Source organism: Vulpes vulpes, chromosome 11, assembly GCF_048418805.1.
Source record: "Vulpes vulpes isolate BD-2025 chromosome 11, VulVul3, whole genome shotgun sequence".
In the NCBI taxonomy this organism is placed as follows: domain Eukaryota; kingdom Metazoa; phylum Chordata; class Mammalia; order Carnivora; family Canidae; genus Vulpes; species Vulpes vulpes.
In genome coordinates this window covers 58,214,770-58,238,526 of record NC_132790.1, presented here as the reverse complement: position 1 = coordinate 58,238,526, position 23,757 = coordinate 58,214,770, and the positions used below count along the sequence as shown (strand labels likewise).

At 43.7% G+C, this 23,757-nt stretch overlaps 1 protein-coding gene across 3 annotated transcripts in view; it reads right to left on the bottom strand.

Annotated features, from left to right (window-relative positions):
- Positions 1 to 23,757, bottom strand: part of ITGA9 (integrin subunit alpha 9) — a 344,722-nt gene that overhangs the window by 125,889 nt on the left and 195,076 nt on the right. For all 3 annotated transcript variants that reach the window (XM_072726452.1, XM_072726453.1, XM_072726451.1), the window contains exon 18: positions 1,157 to 1,307. In XM_072726452.1, coding sequence (XP_072582553.1) covers positions 1,157 to 1,307 — 151 coding nt within the window. The remainder of the gene's footprint in view (positions 1 to 1,156; positions 1,308 to 23,757) is intronic.

Below are 23,757 nucleotides of genomic sequence, written 5' to 3'. Positions count from 1 at the left end.
CTGGGCTTAAACCAGGACAATTTTTAGGGTGTAGAAGACAGATGGGAATTATGCTTTTCTCACGGTCCTTCTTGATTGCTTTTGTGCCCTCCCCAACCCTGGTGCTCCTAAAAGCTATTAAGCAGCAGAGAGTTTGAGATGACGTCTTGTAAAGTTCTTGGAGTGTGCCACCAATACAGATCGCTCTACAGAGTGCCAGTTGCCCCCCAAACAGGGCAAGGTTGGTATAATCCTATCAAAACTGTTGAGCTTGCCAGGATCTGTGTCTGAACAGAAGTTTGCCCATTGGCTTGAATGTGTGCTCATCTGTGGGCAGGGGGAAGCTTTCCTCAGAAAGTGATTTTGATTCCATTTAACACAGATATCAAGACACTGTAGTTCCATGTTGTAAACACTTTGGAAAGCTCCAAGAATTGCCTTCAAAACTGCTGTCAAGAGTTAGAGCAACCACTGGGGAGGGTGAGATCTGTCTGAACCTACTCATTCCTCTTGCCTGCTGGAAACTCATTCTTTTTTCTTCCCATAGGTGGTTTGTTGAGTTGGATTATGGGAAAGGAGAAAATACCACCTCCTTTTTCCTTTCTGAGTCATTCTACTTAAACTTCAATTTATTCATATACATGAATTCATGCTGAAAAGCTCATTCAGTTAATGAAAATAATTTAATTTCCTCAATTCACTCAAATATATCATAAATAAACATGCCAAAGCACAGGCTGACATATGTGACCCCCTAATGGAAAACATGAAGTGCACTAGTGCTGATAACAAGCATAATAAGCAGTGATCTGTCCTCATTTCTTATCTTGTTTTTACAACTACTGACATAAAACTGAAATTCTCTAGAACACTCTAGTGTTTGGAGAAGGGGTTAGACAAAAAACAGTAGGGAAAGGGTTCCATAAGAGAGGAAGCATGGGAGACAATGTTAGATATGGATATTGCTGTAGTACTCTGTAGGTATTTATGGTTTCTTCTTGGGTTGTACCAACACACCTTCTAAGTCCCAGGAGAAAAAAATCTCATGGTTCCAAATGATATCCCACATAATGAAACAGTCTTTTCAGAATCACTACACATTGCAAGCTACGATGAAAGTCAGAAAATGCACCAGATGGAAGGAACAAAGACTCTCTTTCAGGGGTGCCTTCCTTACCTTCTGCCACATGTTGATGAAGAAGAGCTCCCGGGAAACATTGAAGGACACATTGGCATCATAGGCATCATCCCCAAGGTTTGAGATGGAGATGTTCAGGGAAATATTCTTCACAGCCCCCAAAGCTAGATATGGGGTTTTTCCATCAACACTGTAATGAAAAATAAACAGCAATGAATTCCCTGAAGCTTTCACTAACATGAGATATCAGAGGGTAGCTGGGGGTTGGGAGAAAAAACTCTCCTGGGGTCAGAGCTACAAGTTCCAGGAACCCCATTAACCAGCCATACATTCTTGGGCAAACAGTTAGCTCCCATGGGCCTCAGTTTCCTCATCTAATAGCCTAACTCGATATGTTCTTCTGGAGCTCACATCAATCTCAGAAAATTATAAGACATTTAATACCCTAGACATGTAATTTGGCCATGTAATCATTTAAATGTTTTTTAGTACCTACTACAGCCACTCACTGCTACTCTGTTTGCTAGAAGAGAGAACAGTGAATAAAACAGTTCTTGCCTTCTTATGGCTTCAGGGAGACAGAAAACACATACACCAAGCAGCAAACATATAGGTCAGATTGTGCTAAAAGCTACAGACAAAACTCACAAAGGGTAAGAGGGGTGGAGAATGATGGATTTGGAGGGAGAGTGGGTTACAATTTTAAATAGGGTAGTTGGGGATGCCTCACTGATGAGGTGACCTCTGAGTAGAAACCTGAAGGAAGAAAAGGAGCAAGTTACATAGACACCTGGGAACTAGCAAAGGGGAAGTCATGCCTGGCTTGTTTAAGGACTGTCAAGGACACCAGAGTGGCTAAGAGCAGTGAGCAAGGGGGAGTGTGGGAACAAATGGGCATGGGAGGCAAAGGAAGTAGGGGAAGACAGACCATATGGGGCACTGTGAGGCCATCACAAGGACTTGGTTTGATTCTGAGATGAAACTCCTGCAGGGCTCTACACAGAGTGGTGAATTTGACTCCCACATCTGAGGGTTCACGTTGGCTGTGATGCGAATGGTCTGTGGAGTGCATGGTCATGGGGGAAGCAGGGAGCCTGTTTAGGAAGCTCTCAGAATAATCCAGAAGGCAACTCAGACCATAGTCATCAAAGCCAAAGTAATGAGAAGAAGTTATGTTCTGGATGTATTTCCAAAGTTATGCCAACAGATTTTGCTGATGGATTGATTGGATGAAGGGTATTAGGGAAAAAGAGTTACGGATGGCTGCAAGGATTTAGGCTCAGCAATTGGAAGGCAAGAGTGTTCATTCATTGAGATGGGAAAGACCACAGATGTAGAAAGTTCAACAGAAAAAAAATTCAAATGCTTATTGGATATTTAAGAAGAGGTGTTGGACAGCTGGATGCATAAATCTTGAAGGAGGGCTGGAGATACACATTTGGGATGGAATGGATATAATTGCTAGGGAATGAGTATAGATAGAGAAGAGGTCTCATACTTAGGAGCTGCAGGTGAGGAAGAGAAGAGAAAGCATGACAAGGGGGGTAGGAGGTAAACCAAGAGAGATGGTACCTAAATGGCCACAGAAGCAATGTTTCAAGGAAGGAACACTCAATTTTGCCAAATGTGGCAGATAGGCCAAAATAACATGAAGAATTAGGATTGGCCACTGGAATTAGCCATCTGGAGGTCACTGATGATCTCAATAAGAGCTGTGTAAGTGGAGTGACAGGGATGAAAGCTTGGAATTGGCTTAAGAAAAAAAGGAGTAGAATAAATGGAAACAGTAAGTGCATTCAACTATTTGGAGGAGTTTTTCCGTAAAGGGGAACAGAGAAATAGGATGGGAGCTGAGGGTGGGGAGTGGGCTCAAAGCAATTTTTTAAAAGATGGAAATTATCATATTTGCACAAATATGGGAAGGATGTTCCACAGAGAGAACAACTAATGACATGACAAGGAATAATTGCAGGATGGCCTGGTAAACAAATGGAAGGGCTGGCCTCAGCTAGTACAAGGTCAGAAATTAGAGCCAATGGCACCAATGTGTTAGTAAATGGGTGTTAGAAACAAAGTAGAGGTTCCTTTGTGATTGCTTCTATTTTTCACTGAAACAGAAGGAGAGTCAAAGACTGGGAAGGGAGAGAAGGAGTAGGGAATGTTTGAGGGGTGAAGAGATGAAGGGAGATGGCATCTCAGTAAAGCAAGGGAATGAGCAGGCCATTAATGGGATGAGAAGGGGTGAGGACGATGATGAAGATGTACATGAGATGGGTGACTGTTAATGTGACATGAGCTGTGGACAAAATAAAACCACATTGGTAGCCAATCTTTGGCCAACCAGTTAGTGGATGATGTGATTAAGCTTATGGGGGCTTGTGTAATGGACAATTGGTATTTTTGGCTGCTCAGCATCCTGACACCTTCCCGTTAGGGAGGAACCCCAAGATAGATGGGAGTGGCACATCAGAAGAGAGGTTGACCCTGCCTCTTCCCTTCTCTTGATAGCTAAAGTTTGGACACCTGATTATGCAGTCATGTGATCTCAGGCTAGTCAGTGGCCTCAGAATGGTGAGCAGATGCTCCCAACCAGGGCCATGAATTTTGAGGGTTGCACAAAGATACCCGGGCCCTCTGAGATCATCTGAGGGGAGCTACAGAGGTATTGAGAGCCCAGAGGTGGCATCCTGAGCTAAGCCTGGTCTCCCCTGTTTCCCGTTCACATTGGTTCTCCAAGCTTCCAGCCTAGGCTCTGAACCAGCCCATATCCTAGCACTAAATTCCTTTTCTGCTTAAATTAACCAGCACGTGTTTATTGTTGTTTGCAACCACTAATACAATGAATAGAGCATGAAAGAAAAGAGAAAGATCTCAAACCTCAGTAGGCTGTAATACTTTGAAACACAGATTGTTGCAGGGGGAACAATCCTCATAACCCATCCGTGAAGAGAAGACCTCACTTTCCTGCAAGCCCTGGCTCATCAGCAAGAATAACATGTGCAACGAGAGATCTGATGGCCTTGCTTTTTGGAAGCAAGAGCTCTAAGGATCCAAACAAGATGTGAAAAATTAACTCAGAGAAAAGTTTCAGATTCCTGAATGGTTTCCAATAAATTAAGACCCTGACCTCAAGCTATTGTGGCAGTTATGTATTATTGTTGGCCATTTTAATTTTAAACAATTGATGGGTTATTTCTGTCCTCCTGTTTGCTTTTATAAGATTACAGGAGTAATCCTTGGGCCTTGAGGAGTTATGAGGGAGTGCTAAGCTTGCTTTCTCTTGAGAAGGAATCACGTAAGCACTTGAAAGCAGCCCAGTCACATCAGAAAGTACCCATAGTTTCCAAAAGGAACATAGATGATACAGGAAAGCATAGGACTGTGGGGGTAGGGAGCTGCCTCCTCATTCCAGTTTTGTCATTTGTGATCAGCCTCTTTTCCTCACATGTAAATGGCAAGAGAACAGGCCAGGCATGTCTAAGCTTCTCCAGCACCCTGAGCCTGGGCCTCTGTCACTTCATCAGGCAGCAAGGACGTTCCTAGGCTTTCAGAGTCAAGTGATGCTAACATGGCTCCATGATGAAGGGAAGGCAGGCGCCTTCCAGGGTGGAATGTGAACTCAGACTTCTTTAAAAAGGGGTGCCTCAGAGCTGTTTTTGCTCATTCTCTACAGTTGAAGTCCTATGTACAAAATGGTCTGCCTCTGCTTCCAATGCTATTCTTAGAAATGAAATTAAATGTAATTTGCCTGATACTGGGTGCTTTGAAACATGTCATCTTTCTGAAACTTTACAACACTGTGAACCGTTCCTGATGTTAGTCCCATTTTTAGAGGCAAGGAGATGGAGAAATAGAGATAAGGTGGCTGGCCAGGATGCTGTATTGGGCTTAGGAAGCAGCACCTCCTCTGCCTTCAAAGCCCTGCCCCCTCCATCGTAGGCCCCTTCAGATCTCCCTCTTGGGGCAATAAATCTCCCTATTATGAGCCCCTCCAGTGCTCACTTTGGCAGTACACATACTAAAGTATGAGCCCCTCCGGCCCCATATGCTCTGTCAATCCTTCATAGCACTTACCAGGTTGGGATGACATATTTATTTCTGTGGTTATCTAATTAAGAAACATCTCTTCCCTATTAAAATCAAAGCCCCAGGGGGCAACGATGCCGGTCTGGTTTTGCTCAATGAACAGACTTGTGTCAGGCACATAGTAGGTGTTCAGTGAACCCTTATGGAATGGTTGAATAAACATGCCCAACAATCCCACAACAGTTCATCAGCTCAACCTTTGTACTTTACAGCTGAAGAAGATGAGCCCACCTCCCACCCCCAAAGGGGAACCCACTTTCGTCAAGGACACTTAGCCATGGAGGGGCTGAGCTGGAGCTAGTGACCAATTTCCTGCCCAACTTCCTTTGGCATGAAGGCCATCTTATGTAAGCTCCATCTCAGTTGAAGAGTTTTGGCAAGAAGTATCTTTTAATGACATCTGAAAAGAACAGAACTCCACAAAGACCAACCTCTCTTTCAGGACTGAAAGAGTAAGACAATCTGGAACAGAGGTTTTCACCAAACATCCCACAGGTGCTTACTTATTAAAGAACTACCTTTCTAATTTTCTGGAAATTTTATTCCCTAAGAAATTTTCCCATTAATTCTAATTTGCTTATTTAGCCTCTTAAATGGGTCTTATTACTTTGTACACCACTCACTGGTGTATTTTTAAATGAAAAGTGTTACTAATAGTCAACATATGATACAAATTGTGCAGTTTCTATAAAGCATATCTGACAGCACGTATACAGCCTGCTGGAAATACACTGCTCATTTGTTATGAAAAATAACACATATATAACTGCCCTAATACATCTCATAGTAGCTGTTTTTGAATATGTTGGGCTTATATTTAAGTTTAGCACTGATCTGATGTTTCTGATGTTACTGCTGCCAAGTTGGTAGCTGTGTGGTGCCCACGGCTCACTGCAGAACCTGTTCCCTGACCTCACTCATCACCGTACATTCAGAGTGCACACCACTCAAAATTCCTCACCAGGTAGATGTGATACATTTTTGTACCAACCATCATATGCTGAACAACTGAGGCCACTTAAGGTAAATTCTTTCCCCTCTGCAGTCATGCAAGCAATTTTATGCAGATATTTTTTTGAGAAGGTGCTACGGGAAGAAACTAAAGTAGCTCAATGGTGTTTAATAATTAATGATGCATTGGATCATTTTAGATATTCCCTAAGTCCTAAAGATAAAAGCTGTAACCTTATTTAAATAATTTCTGCTTATAATCTACCTTCCATAAAATGTAATGCTTTTATTTTCTTTTACTGCTAGCTTCAATCCAGCCTGAGTAAAGAATGCTAATACAGGAGTTAATCAAGTGCATTTTAGTCAACCGTATTTGAGTTTTAAAAACTTGTTATACCATTATTTTCTTTAAGATTTTATTTATTTATTTGACAGAGAGCAAGAGAGCACAAGCAGGGGGAGGGGCCGAGGGAGAGGGATAAGCAGGCTCCCTGCAGAGCAGGGAGCCAGACATGGGGCTCCATCCCAGGACCCTGGGATCATGACCTAAGCTGAATGCAGACACTTGACCAACTGCGCCACCCAGGCACCTCTTGTGATACCGTTATTATTATTGGTGATATACTTGCCAACCACAACTATATTTGATCATGATAACCAGGGTAATAGTATAGGGCAGCCAAATCCATTCATTCTTTTTCTTTTCTCCTTCCTTTTTCTATCCCTGCCCATTCTCCCTCCCTTCCTTATAGTCATTTATCCATCCATTACTTTTTAAAACTACCTTCTCAACTTAGGTGCCAGGGATACAAGTCCCAGGCCCCTAGGAGTTCACAGTCTAATGTATTTACAAAAGACAAAAGTTGATGTCAACATGTGTGAAGTGCTGACCCAGAGGTATGAAGAAACATCCCTAGGAAGTCCCTTAAAACTATGAGAGTACAAAGAAGGGATTTTCTTCAGGGGCAGTGGGGGTGAGGTGTGGGGGAGTGGTGGGGAGTATTTGGCAAGGTATTACTGAGGAGGTGAACCATGAGTCCTACAATAGCATGACAGCCCTGTCAATAAAATTATTGCTAAGTGTGATTATACAGACAGAAACAGACACACACACACATGCACACACACACACACACACACAGAGGCAATCCTCAGTTTTCATGGAAATCATAATAAAAAGGACACTCTGAAGCAGATCATATTCTCCCCAAGGAGAGACGTCAAAATTGGGGGCAGCATTCCTAAGTAAGGATCCAGCATCCAAAAAATCGCAGATATCCTTAACAATGTGTCATAAAAGCAAGGACATAAATTATAGCCACTGCAATTTAAAAGCACAGACAATGCTTCCTATTCTTAAAAAATGGGCAAACATCATAAAACAAGAAATGGTATTGGACAGCTGGATGGGGGCTGACTTGAGTCATCGTTTTGCAGTTAAAGGCCAGAGAGCGAATCATGTCCCTTCGGCCGTCCAGCAGACAGTGGCGAAGCCAGGAGGCCCTTCCAACTCTCGTGGGATGTCTGGTGTTCCTCCCTCTATTCCCAATGCTCTCAAAGTACAGAAACATGCAATTAAACAGACTCAAATTCACAGAAACCTTATTTGGCTCTAATTAGATGAGAAGTGAAATTTTTCCCCTTCTAGCATTTAGAGAGTATTCAAAGTATCGGGAGGTGTCATCTCTTTACAAAAGCTATGTAAAGTACTATTTTCCCCTTGACAGTTTTTATTTATTTATTTATTTATTTATTTATTTATTTATTTATTTATTTATCTATCTATCTATTTATTTATTTATTTATTTATTTATTTATTTATTTTTACTTATTTATTTTTTTCCCTTGACAGTTTTCCTTGAAATTGGTGGAGGTGTTTGGGATGTTATCTTGAGTCACCCATGCAGGCAATGTTGCAAGTAATAAGTGAAAATGAATACTTTCACCAAAGTAAAAGTAATGACAAAATGAGGCTGACTCTACTCTGTCCCCCGGGGGGTCTTATCACTGGAGCCTCTGCTTCTATCTGCCAGATCTCCATCTTTTGCTGGAGGACTTTTCTCTGAAGGCCAGCAGAGTGCCAAAGAATAAAGTAGCCCCGGGGTAGCCCTGAACCAATGACTGATGGTGGCTGGTGTGTAATCACCTCAGCAACCTTGCCTACTGGCTGTGATAGCTCTGAAGTACGTGTTCTAGCCTGGGTTGCCCCATGTGCTAGGCACTAGTCACATGTGGCTTCTGAGTGCTTAAGATGTGACAGCTCTGAATTCAGTATAAAATACATATCTGATTTCTTAGACCTTACACAATAAAAAAAGGATGTGAAAACCTCCATCATTTTCATAGCAATTACACATTTAGATGATTTTTAAAATTTGTTAAATAGCATTTGTTTCATTCGTTTTACTTTAATTCTTCAATGTAGCTACCGGAAAACTTTTAACTGAATATGGGGCTTGTGTTATGTCTCTCTACTGGCCAGGACTCTCCTAGACTTTCAGTAAATTCTTTTTTTTTTTTTTTTTAAGATTTTATTATTTATTCCTGAGAGACACAGAGAGAGAGGCAGAGACACAGACAGAGGGAGAAGCAGGCCCCCCGCAGGGAACCCGATGTGGAACTCGATCCCAGAACCCTGAGACCAGGGCCTGAGCCAAAGACACATGCTTAATCATTGAACCACCCAGGTGCTCTTTCAGTAAATTCTAAGTCTTTTAATTTTAACAATGTGGTTGACTTATGATTCATCTTCAGTGGTAAATATTTGCTTACGTTACTTGCAAAGTAGAGGTCTAGGGAAAACAAAGTACATTTGGGTAAAAATAAATTTTAAAAAATAAAAATAAATAAAAATAAAATAAAATAAAATCGATAATACTTAGCTCCTAAAACCCACTTGCTTTTCAAATACCTTAACATTATGAAATGTCAGAAAAGGCATTTCACATGTGTTCCCTCCTTCCCTACAGAGTAATTTTGAATTTCACCAAAATCAGATGCCCAAAGTTGTACACTGTGCAGATAAGCCTCACTGGTTACATGTGATGTGGTGGGAGAAAATGAAGCCAGCCACGTGGACCTTGGCAATCAGGAAGGTCTTATTAGTCTGGCTCTGTCAGAGACAGACCCTGAGGTAGGTTTGAGAACAAATAAACCATTTATCCATGAGGGGGCCCCAGAAAACACCAATGGATGAGAGGTGGCATGAGGGATGGGAGGGATAGCCAGGGGGTTACATGAGGGGAGCTGTACTGGTCATCTGTGCCTGGCAATTGCTCATCAAGGTAGATACGCCAATTTTCTAGAAATTGTTAACTATTTTGAATATTGCCCCTGCCCTAAACTAGCGCACATTAAGGTAAAACAAACAGGACACCGCTCTTGCTAAATCTGAGGGGTATGAGCGTGTGTGTGTGTGTGTGTGTGTGTGTGTATTTTTTTTCTGAGCTACCCTAGTGCAACCTACTTTGGAGAAAATAATCAGGAACCAACTCGAGAAGGTCTAGATGACAACAAACACAAATTTCTGAGGGCACCTCTGCAGGGCATGCGCTCTGTGAGGGACTTCCCTCAGCTTTCCGGCCTGGGGAGCCAGCGGTCGATACTTTCCAGGCCCAATGGTGTTCAGACTATTTTGTGCCAGAATGTCATTATGGTGTTAACGCCTCAGCCTCTGTTTACCTCTAGGGGCTGAGAGCTCTGACAGTCAAGCCTACTGTTGCTTGCAGGCTTATTCCAAAGCCCCCTGGATTCGTTACTGAAGTGTATGCATTTGAAGAGCCAGACTGGAGGCCTCTCCTCTGTGACACAGGTAACCCTTCTATATAGAAAATGAGAGGTCTAGACCAAACGATATAAAAACCCATTTTCAAAACCCCAACATTTCAAGGTCTCCAAAGACTAAAGCGGCCAACCTCAGCCTTTATAGGTAAGATGCCAGGATGAGTGCCCTCGCCAAATTCTGTACACCCTGAGCCTTGTGCACCATGTGTTCAGATTCTTGATCCCTTTCAGCTTGTATAAGCCGGAGAAGCTATCCTTTTCCCAAGATGATCATTCTCATGTGACAGAACCCTGGACAAGGAAACCATGAAGTACAGTGAGGGACTACAAACGAGTAAGTTCTCATAGAATGTTCTCACATCAGCTCTGAGATTTCTCTTTCCTACAGGGATGGGAAGTTGACTTGCTGGCTTATTTTAGTTAGTGACTGCCTATTTCTTCGGATTCCTGTAGAGCTCACTGATAATTTATCTAGAATCCAAATACCAGTTCTCACTGCTGTAAAAAATCACAAAAGTTTCCTTATTTGTAAGATTCTAGCTACTGTGGCAGATATTCAGGAATTTATGTTACTAACCAAGAGCACCAAAAAAAAAAAAAAATCACTAAGAAATTTCCAAAAGTATATTGTGCTAACAAGGTACAATTCTAAATATATTTAAGAAATCATATCTAGTCTTGTTTTATATTTTGATATACTCTAGGAAGAGAGGACTTGTTATTTCTGCCTATTATTAGTCTTATCCTGCAGTTATCCTAAACTAGCCCCATGCGAACCCAGGCCTCCAACCTCCTGTGGTTTACAGCCTCAGCCCCGAACTACCTACTCCAACCCATCCAATGTTCCTCATGCCGACCTGCTCAAGATCCTCTCATTTCACAGCCTATAATACATATTGCTTTAAAACTCAGTACCACATCTGGGAGCAGCCTGCTTCTCAGTTGTCGGTGCCTCACCTCTGCCACCACTCAGCCTCTCCTCTGGGTGTCCTGTCTTTGGGCTCCAGGGACAAACACCACAGTCATCTGTCTGGGCTTCAGCTGAACCCCTTGGCTGATGTGCTTACATGACTTGTCCCAGACCCCTACCAGCATCTATCTGGACATGTGTCTACTTTCAGATACACTTCAAAAAATCTAAACAGCAAAGACTGTCGACTTCAATTTCTTCTTTCGTTTTAAAATCTGTAACTTTAAGTAGTTTTAATGTTCGTACTGTTTATATTCTTGAATGCTGCATCAACCAGTAACACTATCATGAAACAGAACACACTATACGTATGTATGGATGTAAGTCTTAAACTTCTCCAAAAGTGGGTTATCATGCCATATAGTTTGAGACGTGATTCACATCTCACCATGCTTTATAAACCCCTTCTAATCATGCAAAACAGATCCATATGGTTATTAACTCCAGATAGAGATCATAAGGCACCTCTGGAAGGCACGTCAATTAAAGTTTACAGCAGGTCACCGGAATGATTCCTGGGACTAAGTTTCTGGTTTGAAAATCACTTCTATGAAGCCAGAAATACCCCTATCTCCCTCAAATGTACCCACCTGGGCCAGTTTTAAGCTCATAAAGTGAGAGAAAAGCATTTACTAAGGTGATCTGAGCCAAAATAGTGGTTTCCCTAGCAACATTCAGATAATTAACATGAATATGTGGTACTTTAAAAAAAAAAAAAGTGCCTATATCCTGACTGCGCTAGCATCAATTTGGTCCTAGATCTGGCTCATTTAGCAACTCATGTAGTGGTAGAATCAGTATTTGCTTCAATAGTCATCCTTTCCCTAACAAGGCAAACGTGAGAAGCCAGAGGGTCTGCCCTCCCCCTGCCCCATCTGTTTAACTGTGAAAAGAACTGCTGGTTCTCAGCTAACAGAGGAATTCAAATCCTCATCAGCCTCTACTTTAGTAGTTTCTGGAATCACTAAATCTTAGGACATCTGGAACAAATCAGGTCCACTCACTGTAACAACTGGATTAAAGACAAAGAATACTTGGGGTGGGGGGGAGGGCACAAAGGAATTCCCAAAATCTGTGGGCTGCTCAGAGGTCTGATGTCATAAGACAGCATGGTGTGCAGCAATGTGTGACCCGACCCAGCAATGGCATGGTGCCACCTTATACCACACATAAGCTGCTTCTTAAACCTGGCCACCACGTACTCAACATGCAAGAAGCTGATCTGCATTTCATGGAAGCTGGCAGTCCAGGTAACTCAAGAGAACCCAAGTCGGCAGGGCCACTGGGGTCTTTTGACAAGTAAGTGTGTCGTGGCCATAATTTTTCCCTGCTTCAAGCTCAAGAAGCAAATGGGTTACAGACAATAAAACGTGTTGAAATTATAAGCCTCCCTGGGTTTGGAACCGTTTTTCCTGTGAGGTGAGGAGCCATGGGAGCAAGGAGAAAATAGCCCTGCCTGCCTGGGTCCTCTGGAGCTCCTTGAAGGTAGAAACAAGAATACACACAGCAGACACAGAGCATCCAACAACCACTGGCGTGCCCATTTGGCCACAAAGTGGCTACTGCATTCACCACCCCCCCAGCCCAATTTCTCTGCTTTTGGCCCAAAGCACTAGTTTTCTTGAGCTCATCAAAGCTCTGATGCACAGTTACCTGTCTCTTTAATAAACCAAGAACAAAGAATGAATGTGTACTTTATGATCAGTATATTACAGACCCTAGGAGCCAGAGAGTCAGGGAAACACTTCCTGCGGTGGTTTCAAAGTTTGGTCTTACATTAAAAGAAAGAAAACTATAACATGACAACAGCTTTATAATGAGATCCCAGTTCTGCATATTATAATAAAAATTTTCTGTCTACTCCAGTGAACAAAGCAAAACATTTGCTTTTTCAGCATGTATCCTTCCCATAATCAGGAAAAACTTCTCAACAGGGGTTTTTAGCCTGTTTTTATGCCACCAGATACTCCTGGTAGCCTACTGAAATGAACGGCCCCCCTATCAAAATAAAGTTTGAAAATGCATAAAATGGAAAATCAGACTACAAAAAAAACCAATCATACAAAAATATCATGATAATTACTTTTAAAAATGTGTGGTATAGTAATATGTGCTCTTTCTTTTATGACATTAAGTAGTAAGATTTGGCAGTGGGTCTAGTAACTACCATGACTTTGAAGCAAGTATGAATGTAAACGATATTCTGAAACATCTGCAACACTGTAACCTGATAGGCAACATCAGTGATTTCTATGTGTGACAGTCACAGGTCCTGCCTATATTCTTATGTGTCATTGTCTACATTTATAATCGAATAAGATGCTACATTTCAGTTTGAAGTTAGTGAAAATAAAGACTGTCTTACTATTCAAGTTCACAGACTCCATGAACTCAATGCCCAGATCACTAAGGGGCTATGGATCCAGGGTGGAACATCTGTCCTGTGGGAAATGGAGGGAGACGGGCTGGTTTAATGACAGGAAGGAGAGGCTAAGCTGGGGGAGAGAGGAAAGACGAAAATGTCATTTCTGGAAGGTGTATAATAAAGTGTTTGCAACTGCTCTGGATTTCCTTCACCTTGATTCCAATGCCCCTGGACTGACAATGAGCCGTCTTTAAAACTGATGGACCTGGGGAGGCTAGCCAAAGAGGTGCATATGAGAACTTTCTTCTTCTTGGCATAGAAGGTTAATCTGTTTGAGTTCTTCCACACCAGGAAAAAGAAACAAGCAAAAATTTTAAAATTCATTTTTCATTTTTTTCTCGAAGAAACAACTGTCAGGTGAAACAATGGTATTTACCTCTTGTTCAAATTTCATTTTCGCAGAAAATATTCTATAAAGGAGCCCATTGCTCCTGGTGAGGAAGCCTGATTACTCCACCTGAGTATCCACGTACTAAGGACTCCGGCTGCTTTTGGTTCCCCACCAGTCAGGAGCTTTCCAGTAAAAGCCATCTCTCATGGGGGCACCCCTTCTCCTTTTATCCCTTGTGTCTGCAGAGCCCTCTTTAAAAACAAAGTCCCAGGGATGAAGCCACCAGAAGTAATCCTAAAGATACAAGAGCTTGGGAGTGCCTGGGTGGCTCAGTTGGCTGAGTTTCTGACTCTTGGTTTCAGCTCAGGTCACTGTCTCAGGATCGTGAGATCAAGCCCAGTATCAGGCTCTGCGCTCACTACGGAGTTTACTTGAGATTCTCTCTCTCCCTCTGCCCCTCCTCCTGTTCACGTGTTTGCTCTCTCTTGAATGGATGAGTGAATGAATGAGTGACACAAAATCCCACTCACCACCTGAAAGGACCTCTTACACATCACTCCACAGGCCTGGTTTTAAAAATCCAAAAACCTCTCTAATTCCAAGAGGGCAGATAAAAAGTCCATTGGCAACTATTTCCCCCCAGTGATACCTAATAAATACATTGGATTTAGTTTCCTCTCAAAACTCAGATTCCTAAAAAAGAATCAGACTGCCTGGCCAGGAGATCCAAGAAGGAACAAATAGGATGTGAAGCCTAAGACATATAGCCTCTCAGGTTGGCTTCCCTGGAAGCAATCTCTGATTGGGATTCAGGTGGTTTAGAAAGGGATGTCATGAGGAGCAAGGAGCCATGGAAGGCGGATGGGGCAGGCAAGGAGCTGAGCAAGACTGTGGCCTTGGATGGAGTCGCCTGATTCACATAGAGCACAAACTGCAGCACAGAATTACCTACACTTGAGAAAAGGGGACTAGTTTCTGTGTCTCCCAAATGAGCCAGCCAGTCATTGGCCGAGAGTTGCCCCAGGGTGGGTGTAACCTCCCAGGCAATGTGACTCCCAGAAGGCAAGGGCCATTCTCCAGGCCAGAGGAGGGGCAGCCGTGGGCCCTGAGTAGCCAACACTTAATGACAGCTGGGAACTGGCATCTGCAAAGTAAAAAGGATCTGGGTGTGGTACCAAAAGCATCCACCCAGCCTCATCGTGTTTGGGTCAAGATCACCTGGCATGGAGTCAGAAAAGCAGGATCATAAAATCTAGAAGTTCTTTACATAATACCTCCCTTCTCATGGCAATTGCCATGAACCATGACTTATGAGCAGTCCACCTTATACCCAAGTCTGTCACCTTTGGCCCTGCAGGTGGGGGTCAGTGACCACTAGGGGACAAAGCAAAAGGATCATCCCTTCTCAACAACAGCTACTTGGGTTTTTCATTGGTGGAGAGCACAAGGGTCAATTTCTGATTTCCTGGAGGTCCCATCAGGTGGCTCAGAACAAACTGGGAAAAGATGCTCACAACAGGGCGTGGGCAAGACAGCAAGAAAAGTATGTGTGGGGAAAGACTTACTTCAGAAAACAAAACAACTGCCTGTCCTTGGAATTTAGCTTTTCTTACAGAAATAAAAGTCTGCTTCAGGATGGGTGAGGCTAGTAACAGTGGCAAGAGACCATTGACCCCGCCTCAGAATAAACTGCCAAAAATCTTAGCAAAGAAGTAGCCCTTCTGTTCTGCACTTGAGAAGTGAGGGATCTAGTTGCTACCTTCTCTCATAGCTCCTTTTCTTGGTTTAAATGTCCAGGGAGAAGGAAAGTAACAGCCGTATCATTTGGACCTTGCTGGAAAGATGCTTACACATAAAACCTCCAATGGTTGGCTGTATTTGGAAGCCAAGGAAAATATTACCAAATAAAATTTTATTAGGTACACCCTTGAGGTAGACCGAGACTTCCCAGGTCGCTTAGGAGGGAGGTGGCCTACAGGCAAGTGCTGTCCCAGTGGCTTCTGTGGTTGCCACGGTTACTCGGTTACCCCGCAGCCCTGCCTTCAACATTCCTTTAGGGATTCCCCAAACTCTTACCATCCAGATGGAAAATCCCTGTGTCTGCCGAGCAGGGGGAGGACTGTCCCTGAAATCCAGTACTTGTTGGGATAGATTTCTGCTGTTCCTATGTGTGGGTGGGGGAGGGGGGCAGAGGAAGCTGAAAAAATGAAGTGACCTCCCCTCCATGTTTTCAATCTGTCCAACAAGGAAACATGATCAATTCCTCAGGTGGTGGCCCACTCTCCTCAACCTCACACCTGAGGCTGGTAGGCTATTTAGGAAGCTACCAATCAGATCTGCCCTGAGATAGGCAGGAAGTTCCTAAAGTCATCTCCACTGGTTAGCGGCACAGTAGAGTGGGTGTCAGAGACAGGCCAGGTTCCCCAAGCTGCCATGGCTAAAGACACAGGCCATGGGTCTAATGGCTAGGACACTGGACTCGGACTCAGGAACCTACCAGCAGGTGTTTTTCCTGCCACTGCCATTTAACTTTCTTTTTGACTTCAGAAAAGTGACTCCAATTCCTGCCTATCAGCTTCCCCTTCTGCACCTGAAATGCTATGGCTCCCAGTATGTACGTGCCAATCACCAACCGTGAAGGACCTGTGAGCTGGACTTGTTTCTACCCAACCTGAGTTACTCTGAAGGACAACAGAGAGGGCATCTCAGAGCCATACAGTCACCCTCTGTGCTCATCCCCAGACCGGGCTGGAGCCAGGGCTCCAAAAAAACACAGCTGCTTAGCCCTGCTCCACTCAGGTCCCTCCCAGGACGATGGAGGAGCCAGAAGTCTTACCCTCTTTGCCCAGGGTGTGCTGTGAACACATCTCTTACGTATCTTTCCCACTGCCCTCAGGAAAATGAGAACAAAGCTCCTAGTCCTGTACTAGGCTCATGGGTTTGCTCTAAAACCAAATGCTCTTCATATTTGCTAGAGAAGGGACAAAGGATTAAGATACAAACAAATGCAATAGGAAATAAAGTTTTTTTTTTTAAAGATTTTATTCAATTCATGAGAGAGAGAGAGAGAGAGAGAGAGAGAGGCAGAAACACAGGCAGAGGGAGAAGTAGGCTCCATGCAAGGAGCCTGATGCAGGACTCGATCCTAGGACTCCAGGATCACGCCCTGGGCCAAAGGCAGGCGCCAAACCACTGAGTCACCCAGGGATCCCCAGGAAATAATGTTACCATAGTAATGGAGAATGTTGGGTATTTGGCAAACCATGGAAAGATAGTATTCTCAGAAAGCTAAAGGGAAGAAATCTTAGGGTCAAAAGGTTCTAACACACTTGTTAGAAATTCCGGAATAAATTCTTCAATTGAGATTCTTTGAGAAAGTGGGTGTAGCAGACATAATCCATGCCCTTGCCCCCCTCCTTGGATGGTGCCAAATGCTCTTGCCGACCTCCAGCTGCCAGTGTTTGCATCTTTGTATCCAAGGGTCTCTTTCTAGAACCAGACAAAGCTGTCACAGGCTGGGGGTGCCAGGGATTAACTGTCCCTACCCTCCCAACTCCAGAGCAGCCCTCAACCCATGACCGAGAGTCAAACACTCCAGCCCCTCTGATGGAGTAATTGTGAAAAGAATGTTTTCCACCATGCCTTAGGGTTTTCTTGCAGGGTGTAGCTGCAGCCACTGTGGTAGGTTGGCATGATGAACTGACTACTGGCCTCTCTCCACGGGCATCCTTTGTCATGTGACATCACATCCCCTCCCATCAGGAAGTAGAGTTTACTTCCCCACCCCTTGAATCCTGTTGGCCCTGTTGGCTTTGCTCTGGCCAACAGAATGGGACAATGAAACTAACCCTTACAAGTCTTTGTGCATTGCTGTTCTGGATTTTGGATCCCTGCCACACCATAAGTGTAAGTGTGGACCAGCTGGCCAGAGTATGAGAGACCACGTGGAGGCCAGTGGAGGAAGCCCAGCCACCAAAAACCAATCATCACAAACAGAGGCAACTGGCCAACCTGAACTTGACTGCAGATCCATGAGGGAGTCCAGGAGACCCGAAGATCCAAACGGCTGAACCCACCCTAAACAGCTGACCCACAGAATCAAGAGATAAATAAATAGGGTTTTTCCAAGGCATGAATTTTTGGGGTGACTTATTACACAGCAATAAGTAACTAATACACTAGAGTTGCACAGTGATGCAAGAGATTGTCCCTACTTGCCTTCATCAAGCCTGGTATATCCACAGCAAGTGCTCTGTTACTCTTTGTCAAATAAATGAATATACTAGCACTTTGTCACCTCCTGCCAGATGAGTAGAAGCTAGACACCCTGGAAGGTTACTATATGTTTCGATACCCTTCCCAGTGTGTGAGTGTTGCTTTGCTTACCTGACACTGCTGATTACCTTCCCAGGGGCCTAAATCCTACCCTCTGCCTGGTTAACTCCCAAAGAAGGACCACCCACATGTCTGTTTAACCTTGATGTGTTCCTGAAATGTGGAAGACACACCTGCTGCCTCCCATTAGGGAATCCACATCAGAGCAAAAGCAAAGACTTATTCTGAGAGAGGAGAGGATGAGCAATCCTTTGACTCATTCAAAAACTCCTATACACTGGAGCATTTCATTTTTCTTTCAAGAATACACCCTTGAAAAAACCATTCCTGTTTCCAGAGATTTTAGAAATAGCGACTACACAGCCCAATCAACAAACTTCTTAAAACAAACAAACAAACAAAAAAAAAACAAAACAAACTTCTTTTGCATTTTTCTTCCAGATCTGGGACAGTGAAGGAAAAAAACCTTCACTTCAGTGAAGTAAGTCAACCGGCTAATATTCTGACAAGGGCACAAGTTTTCCAGGTTCCTGATCAGCTCCCACTTGCCTTCCTTCATAAAAGTGACAACAACAATGATGGCAACTTTACATATGAGGAAACTGCTGATGTGCCCATCATAGGCTTGGGGTCAAATATGGCCCTCAAAGGAGAGGAAAGTCCAACTTAGATGAGTTAAGAATGTGTGACTCGGGGATCCCTGGGTGGCTCAGCAGTTTAGCGCCTGCCTTCAGCCCAGGGCATGATCCTGGAGTCCCGGGATCAAGTCCCACGTCGGGCTCCCTGCATGGAGCCTGCTTCTCCCTCTGCCTGTGTCTCTGCATCTCTGTGTGTGTGTGTGTGTGTGTGTGTGTGTCATGAATAAATAAATAAAATCTAAAAAAAAAAAGAATGTGTGACTTGGGATGCCTGGGTGGCTCAGTGGTTGGGTGCCTGGCTTTGGCTCAGGGCATGATCCCCAGATCCGGGACTGAGTTCCACATCAGGCTCTTTGCAGGGAGCCTGCTTCTCCCTTTACCTATGTCTCTGCCTCTCTCTGTGTCTCTCATGAATAAATAAATAAAATCTTAAAAAAAAAAATGTGTGACTCACTGCAGACACCACCACTGACCCATCAGACAGGCAGCAAATGTCTCCAGGGGGAAGAGCAGAGCTTTACATGTCCAACAACACACAAGAGAGCATGAATGGGGATGGATGAAAGCCATCTTGATTCACAGATTTTTTAACCCACCCAGCTCCTTTCTGGATGGGACTTCTCACACAGAGGAGGACTTTTTCCCCAAGGTCCCTTGCCTCAGTACTTCGGGTTCAGAGCCAGCTGATATCAGACCCCCAACAGCAACTGAGGCTAGTGTTCAGGAGGAGAACCAGATGCAGGATTAGACATTCCTGGCTTTAAGGGCTTGAGTGTCTGTATCCTCCCCACTAAAAATAGTATAATAATATTTACTTGTTAGTGTCATTGAGAGGATTAAATCAAATAATAATGCTAACTTTCATTTGCTGAGTGCGTACTATATGCCGAGCACTTTTAGAGACACTTAAATATGTTTTAATTCATTAGATACTTAGAATAACTTTATAAGGTGTTGCTATTATTTCTCTTGTTTTACAGATGAGGAAATGGGCACAGAGATGTTAAGCAACTTGCCCAAGGTTGCACAGCTGGTAAGACACTATGGTGTGTCTATGCATACCCATGACTCTCTAGGGTACCTAGTGCACAGTAGGTGTTCCTTAAATAGAGCTCTCTTCCCCTTTATCAAACAAGACTTTACTTCTACTGCATGATGTGCAGTTGATAATTCCAGTTTTGATAATATAAAAAATAGCCACTTTTGAGAAGAATAATTTTCAGGTTCTAAATAGCTCTTGGGTGCAGCAATCCTCCTCTTGAAGGCTGGTTTTTCATGGATGGAGCTACCTGTCTTCCAGCCAAAAATTTTGGGAAATACACCTGATCCCACACCTCCACTGTGATAATAGCACTGTTAAGACCACAAACATACAAGCATTATATGTGGCCACAAGATGGTTCTTCTAACTTCGTAAGTATTTTACTGTGTCTTTTCACTTCCCTTAAGCGCTCTTTCATTATTCAGGTTGGCTAGCCAGAAGGTACTGCAATGTTCCACTGGTCTCCTATGGGATGCATCAAAATATATACGTGTATTTTTAGATCAACTGCCATAGTCTACATTTCTTTTTATCTTAATCACATGTGCTGTAATCTTAGATACTGTAAGTATTCAGACAGACAAAACAAGACATGTTGCATCATTTCACAAATGGAGTTTTCAGTTCTGTTTAATAGAAACGATCTAAGCAGCTTCATCCCTGTTCCTGGACATTCTGGAAGAAGCGTGTTTTGGAAACAGGCTCAAGCCCGTTAAAGACGATGAACCTTTAACTAAAGACTTGATTGTTTTAAGAGACAACAGGCCTGCCAGAATTCCTGCTCTCTGGAGAGAAAAACCAAAACATCACTGAGTCCCCATCACAGATAGCATTTCCTGGCCTGATCCCTGGCCACTCTGGGGGACCCAATCACTCCCAGATGTCTTTCCCTCTGTCTTCTGCAGCCTCCTCAGTCTGGTGGGTACTTGGCCACTTCCAGCCATACCTTGTCCTTTGCTGTCTGCCCAGTCATCAGAGGGGTCTTCCTCTGTTATGCTTTGCTTCAACTTTTCAGTACAGTGAGTCACAGCTAATACAAGAGTGAGGTTCTACAGGCACTATGGAAGGCAAAAGTCGTGTCCAAAATGCCCTTCTGAAATCTCAGGGGAGGCACTGTGGTGAAGATCAATACAGCATGTCTCATAAGTCCGATGCTGCCAAGGGTACTCCTGCGCCAGGACAAAGGGGCTCTGTGGACCTGTGCCGGGGACTAGGAAATGAGGTGGGTGGGGAGGAGTTGATTCAAAACTCAAGCTTTCGCTGAGCGGAAGAGAGGAACAGATGACCCACACCATGTCACTCTCTCTCAGTCTTGCCACATCTCTCACTGTGTCCTCCTGACCCCCCTCCTTCATGCCAGACATCTGCAGATCTTTGTGGGCATCAGCCCTCCACACCTTCATGCCTCTGCTTACAGTTTCCATCTGCCCAGAAAACCCACATCCTCCCCCTCATGTCTCTTCATTCCTCATCCTGGAAGCTGCTCCCTAGCCCTATAACGACCCATCTACCTTTGTTCTAGCACTGACCAGGTGATGCCATGCCCATTGTGCATGCTGGGAGAGCAGGGCGCACACAGCGTTCATTTCTGCACCCTGGTGCCCAGTGTTTCCCTGACTTGAAAAATCAAGGGATATGCAACCCTCATCCTCCCCTCCCTGCCCCCAGGGCAATAATGAGTCAATACAGTTCAGTGACAACCAGAGCCACTCGGTTCTGGTTCTGACAACTGAGCCTTCGTGAACCACATTCACACCCTGGCTTCCACCAGCAGTTTACTGACTGTGCCTTCTCCTACTTGGTGACTAGCTCTACATGAAGGTCTGGGGAAATCCAGTATACCCAAAGCCACCATTTGATTTTTTATTTCTCCTCATTCAATTACCAATTAATGTTTCTCTGATGGCTCCCTTGGGGACAGCTATGGGTCCAAGATACAAAGAAGGTTTAATGGGGGATCCAGACAAAAGCCTATTTTGAGGGATGGGGGTGGGGGAAGGGAGGGCTCCTGGGAAATAACTCATGCTAAGGAGAGGCTCATAGCTTTCATCCAACGACACTGTTTCTGAGATTGAGAAAATATTCTTACCCAGTCTCTAGGTCTCATGCCTGAGTCAAGAATGTTGGAATTAGAAGAAAGGTTGAATCAGCCCTGAAAACTAAGGTATCAGGAAAAAGAGCATCTAAAAAAAAAAAAAAAAAAAAGGAAAAAGAGCAGTCCTCTTCCTTATGTAGTAATGTAGTAGAGCAGACTGCCATATAGGTCCCAATTCACCCTTCCCTGAACTTATGCCCTCTGCTGTGTGACTTTGCTGTGCCTCTCACTAAGGCGGCACAGAATATTTTCCTGTCCCCTGATTTTGGGGTCTGTCATATGACTTGCTGTGACCAATGGAATAAGGCTAAAGGTAGAATACACCAGGTCTGAACCTCGGCCTTAAGGGTTATTGCCTGTTTTTGCTTGCCCTTTCCACTGTCACCAAGTCATGAGGGCACAGCATATGCCCATGCTAGCTGACTGGTTCCAGCAGGACAATGAAGATACATGAAGCAGAGCTAACTAAGTCACTTGAGCCTAGCCGAGATCAACTTATCCTCTGCTGAACCCCAGATGCTTGGGCAAGTCAGCCAAGATCCAGCTGAATCCAGCCTGGACCAGCCAACCCTCAGCCAACCTGCAGTCCATGAGAATAAATGACTGCTGTTTCAAGCCACAGAGTTTTGAGGTGCTTTGTTATGCAGCTGGCTATAGTGAGCTGATACATATGGGGGATCTGGATCCTGGCTGCCATACCAGTTCTCAAATTATCAATTACTGGGCCCATAAAGCAGAACTGGTTCTGATCCACAAATCCTGAGGGGCCAGGTAGGGGCAGCAGAGGCCATTTTAAGTACAAGGTGCCTTACCAACCATGAGCCTTGGAGTTTATATCTTAATACATGAAAAGTACAGTTGAACAGAGATAGATTTGACTGTGTCCATTAATGGGCAGAAAGAACATCAGAACTTCCCTAACCTAATATTTAACCTTGGAGCAGGTGTACATTTTCCCACCACACAAAGTTTTCTGATCCCAAACAAATTTCCAACATTCACAGTCTGCTTCAAGACAAAACAAATTCGTATATTTTTGTTTTATGTTACTTTTTCCCTAAAACACTTTTTGGAAGACCTATTTAAAGCTAAAAGTAATGACTTGATAATTTATGAACTTTTTAAGAACTGGTTTCTCTAATAACCCCAGCAAGTTCTTTTTAATGTTAAAAAATTCCAATGTCCACTTCATTTGTCTGAAGTAATCTTCTAAGGTTGGCAAAACATGTGCCACTTTAATCTACCACTTTTGTCCTAAGTAAAAGTAATGCTAATTAATATTTAAGTGGCAGGCACCTGGGTGGTTCAGTAGTTGAGCATCTGCTTTTGGCTCAGGTCGTGATCCCAGAGTCCTGGGATTGAGTACTGCATTGGGCTCCCCGCAGGGAGCCTGCTTCTCCCTCTGCCTGTGTCTCTGCCTCTCTCTCTGGGTCTCTCATGAGTAAATAAATAAAATCTTAAAAAAATAACATCTAAGTGTCATGGAGGAGTATTGGTGTGTGTGTGGTGGTGGGGGGGCAGTGTTACATCACCTTGTACCCAATAAATGAATATAAAAGAAAAAGAATCTTAGTATTACTTCCTTTGATGAATAGATTACTTATCAATGTAAGTGTTCCAGTGCAGTCACTGTTTACATTCCACCCATTCTCAACTCTCATGGTTACAAATAAAGGGCACAGCATGGCATTTTGGAAAACAACTATCAAAAGAAATGGTAATAAACCTACGGAGAGACTTTCTGGCCCCCAGGCTAAAACAATCTTTCAGAAGGAACTGTCTTGAAAGGAAACCATTCTCTAAAATGTGGTCAAATGATTTAGGACCAGCACCTAGATCCTACAAAACATCTAGAATAAAAGGCTGGCAGAGAGGAAACAGAAGGCCTCTGTGTGGTTTACCTTTGCCTGGGGGACTCTCATACTGTGGGAGGAAAGCCTGAAACAATAGAGACTGTCTGTTCCCTCTAATCAGGACCACTAGT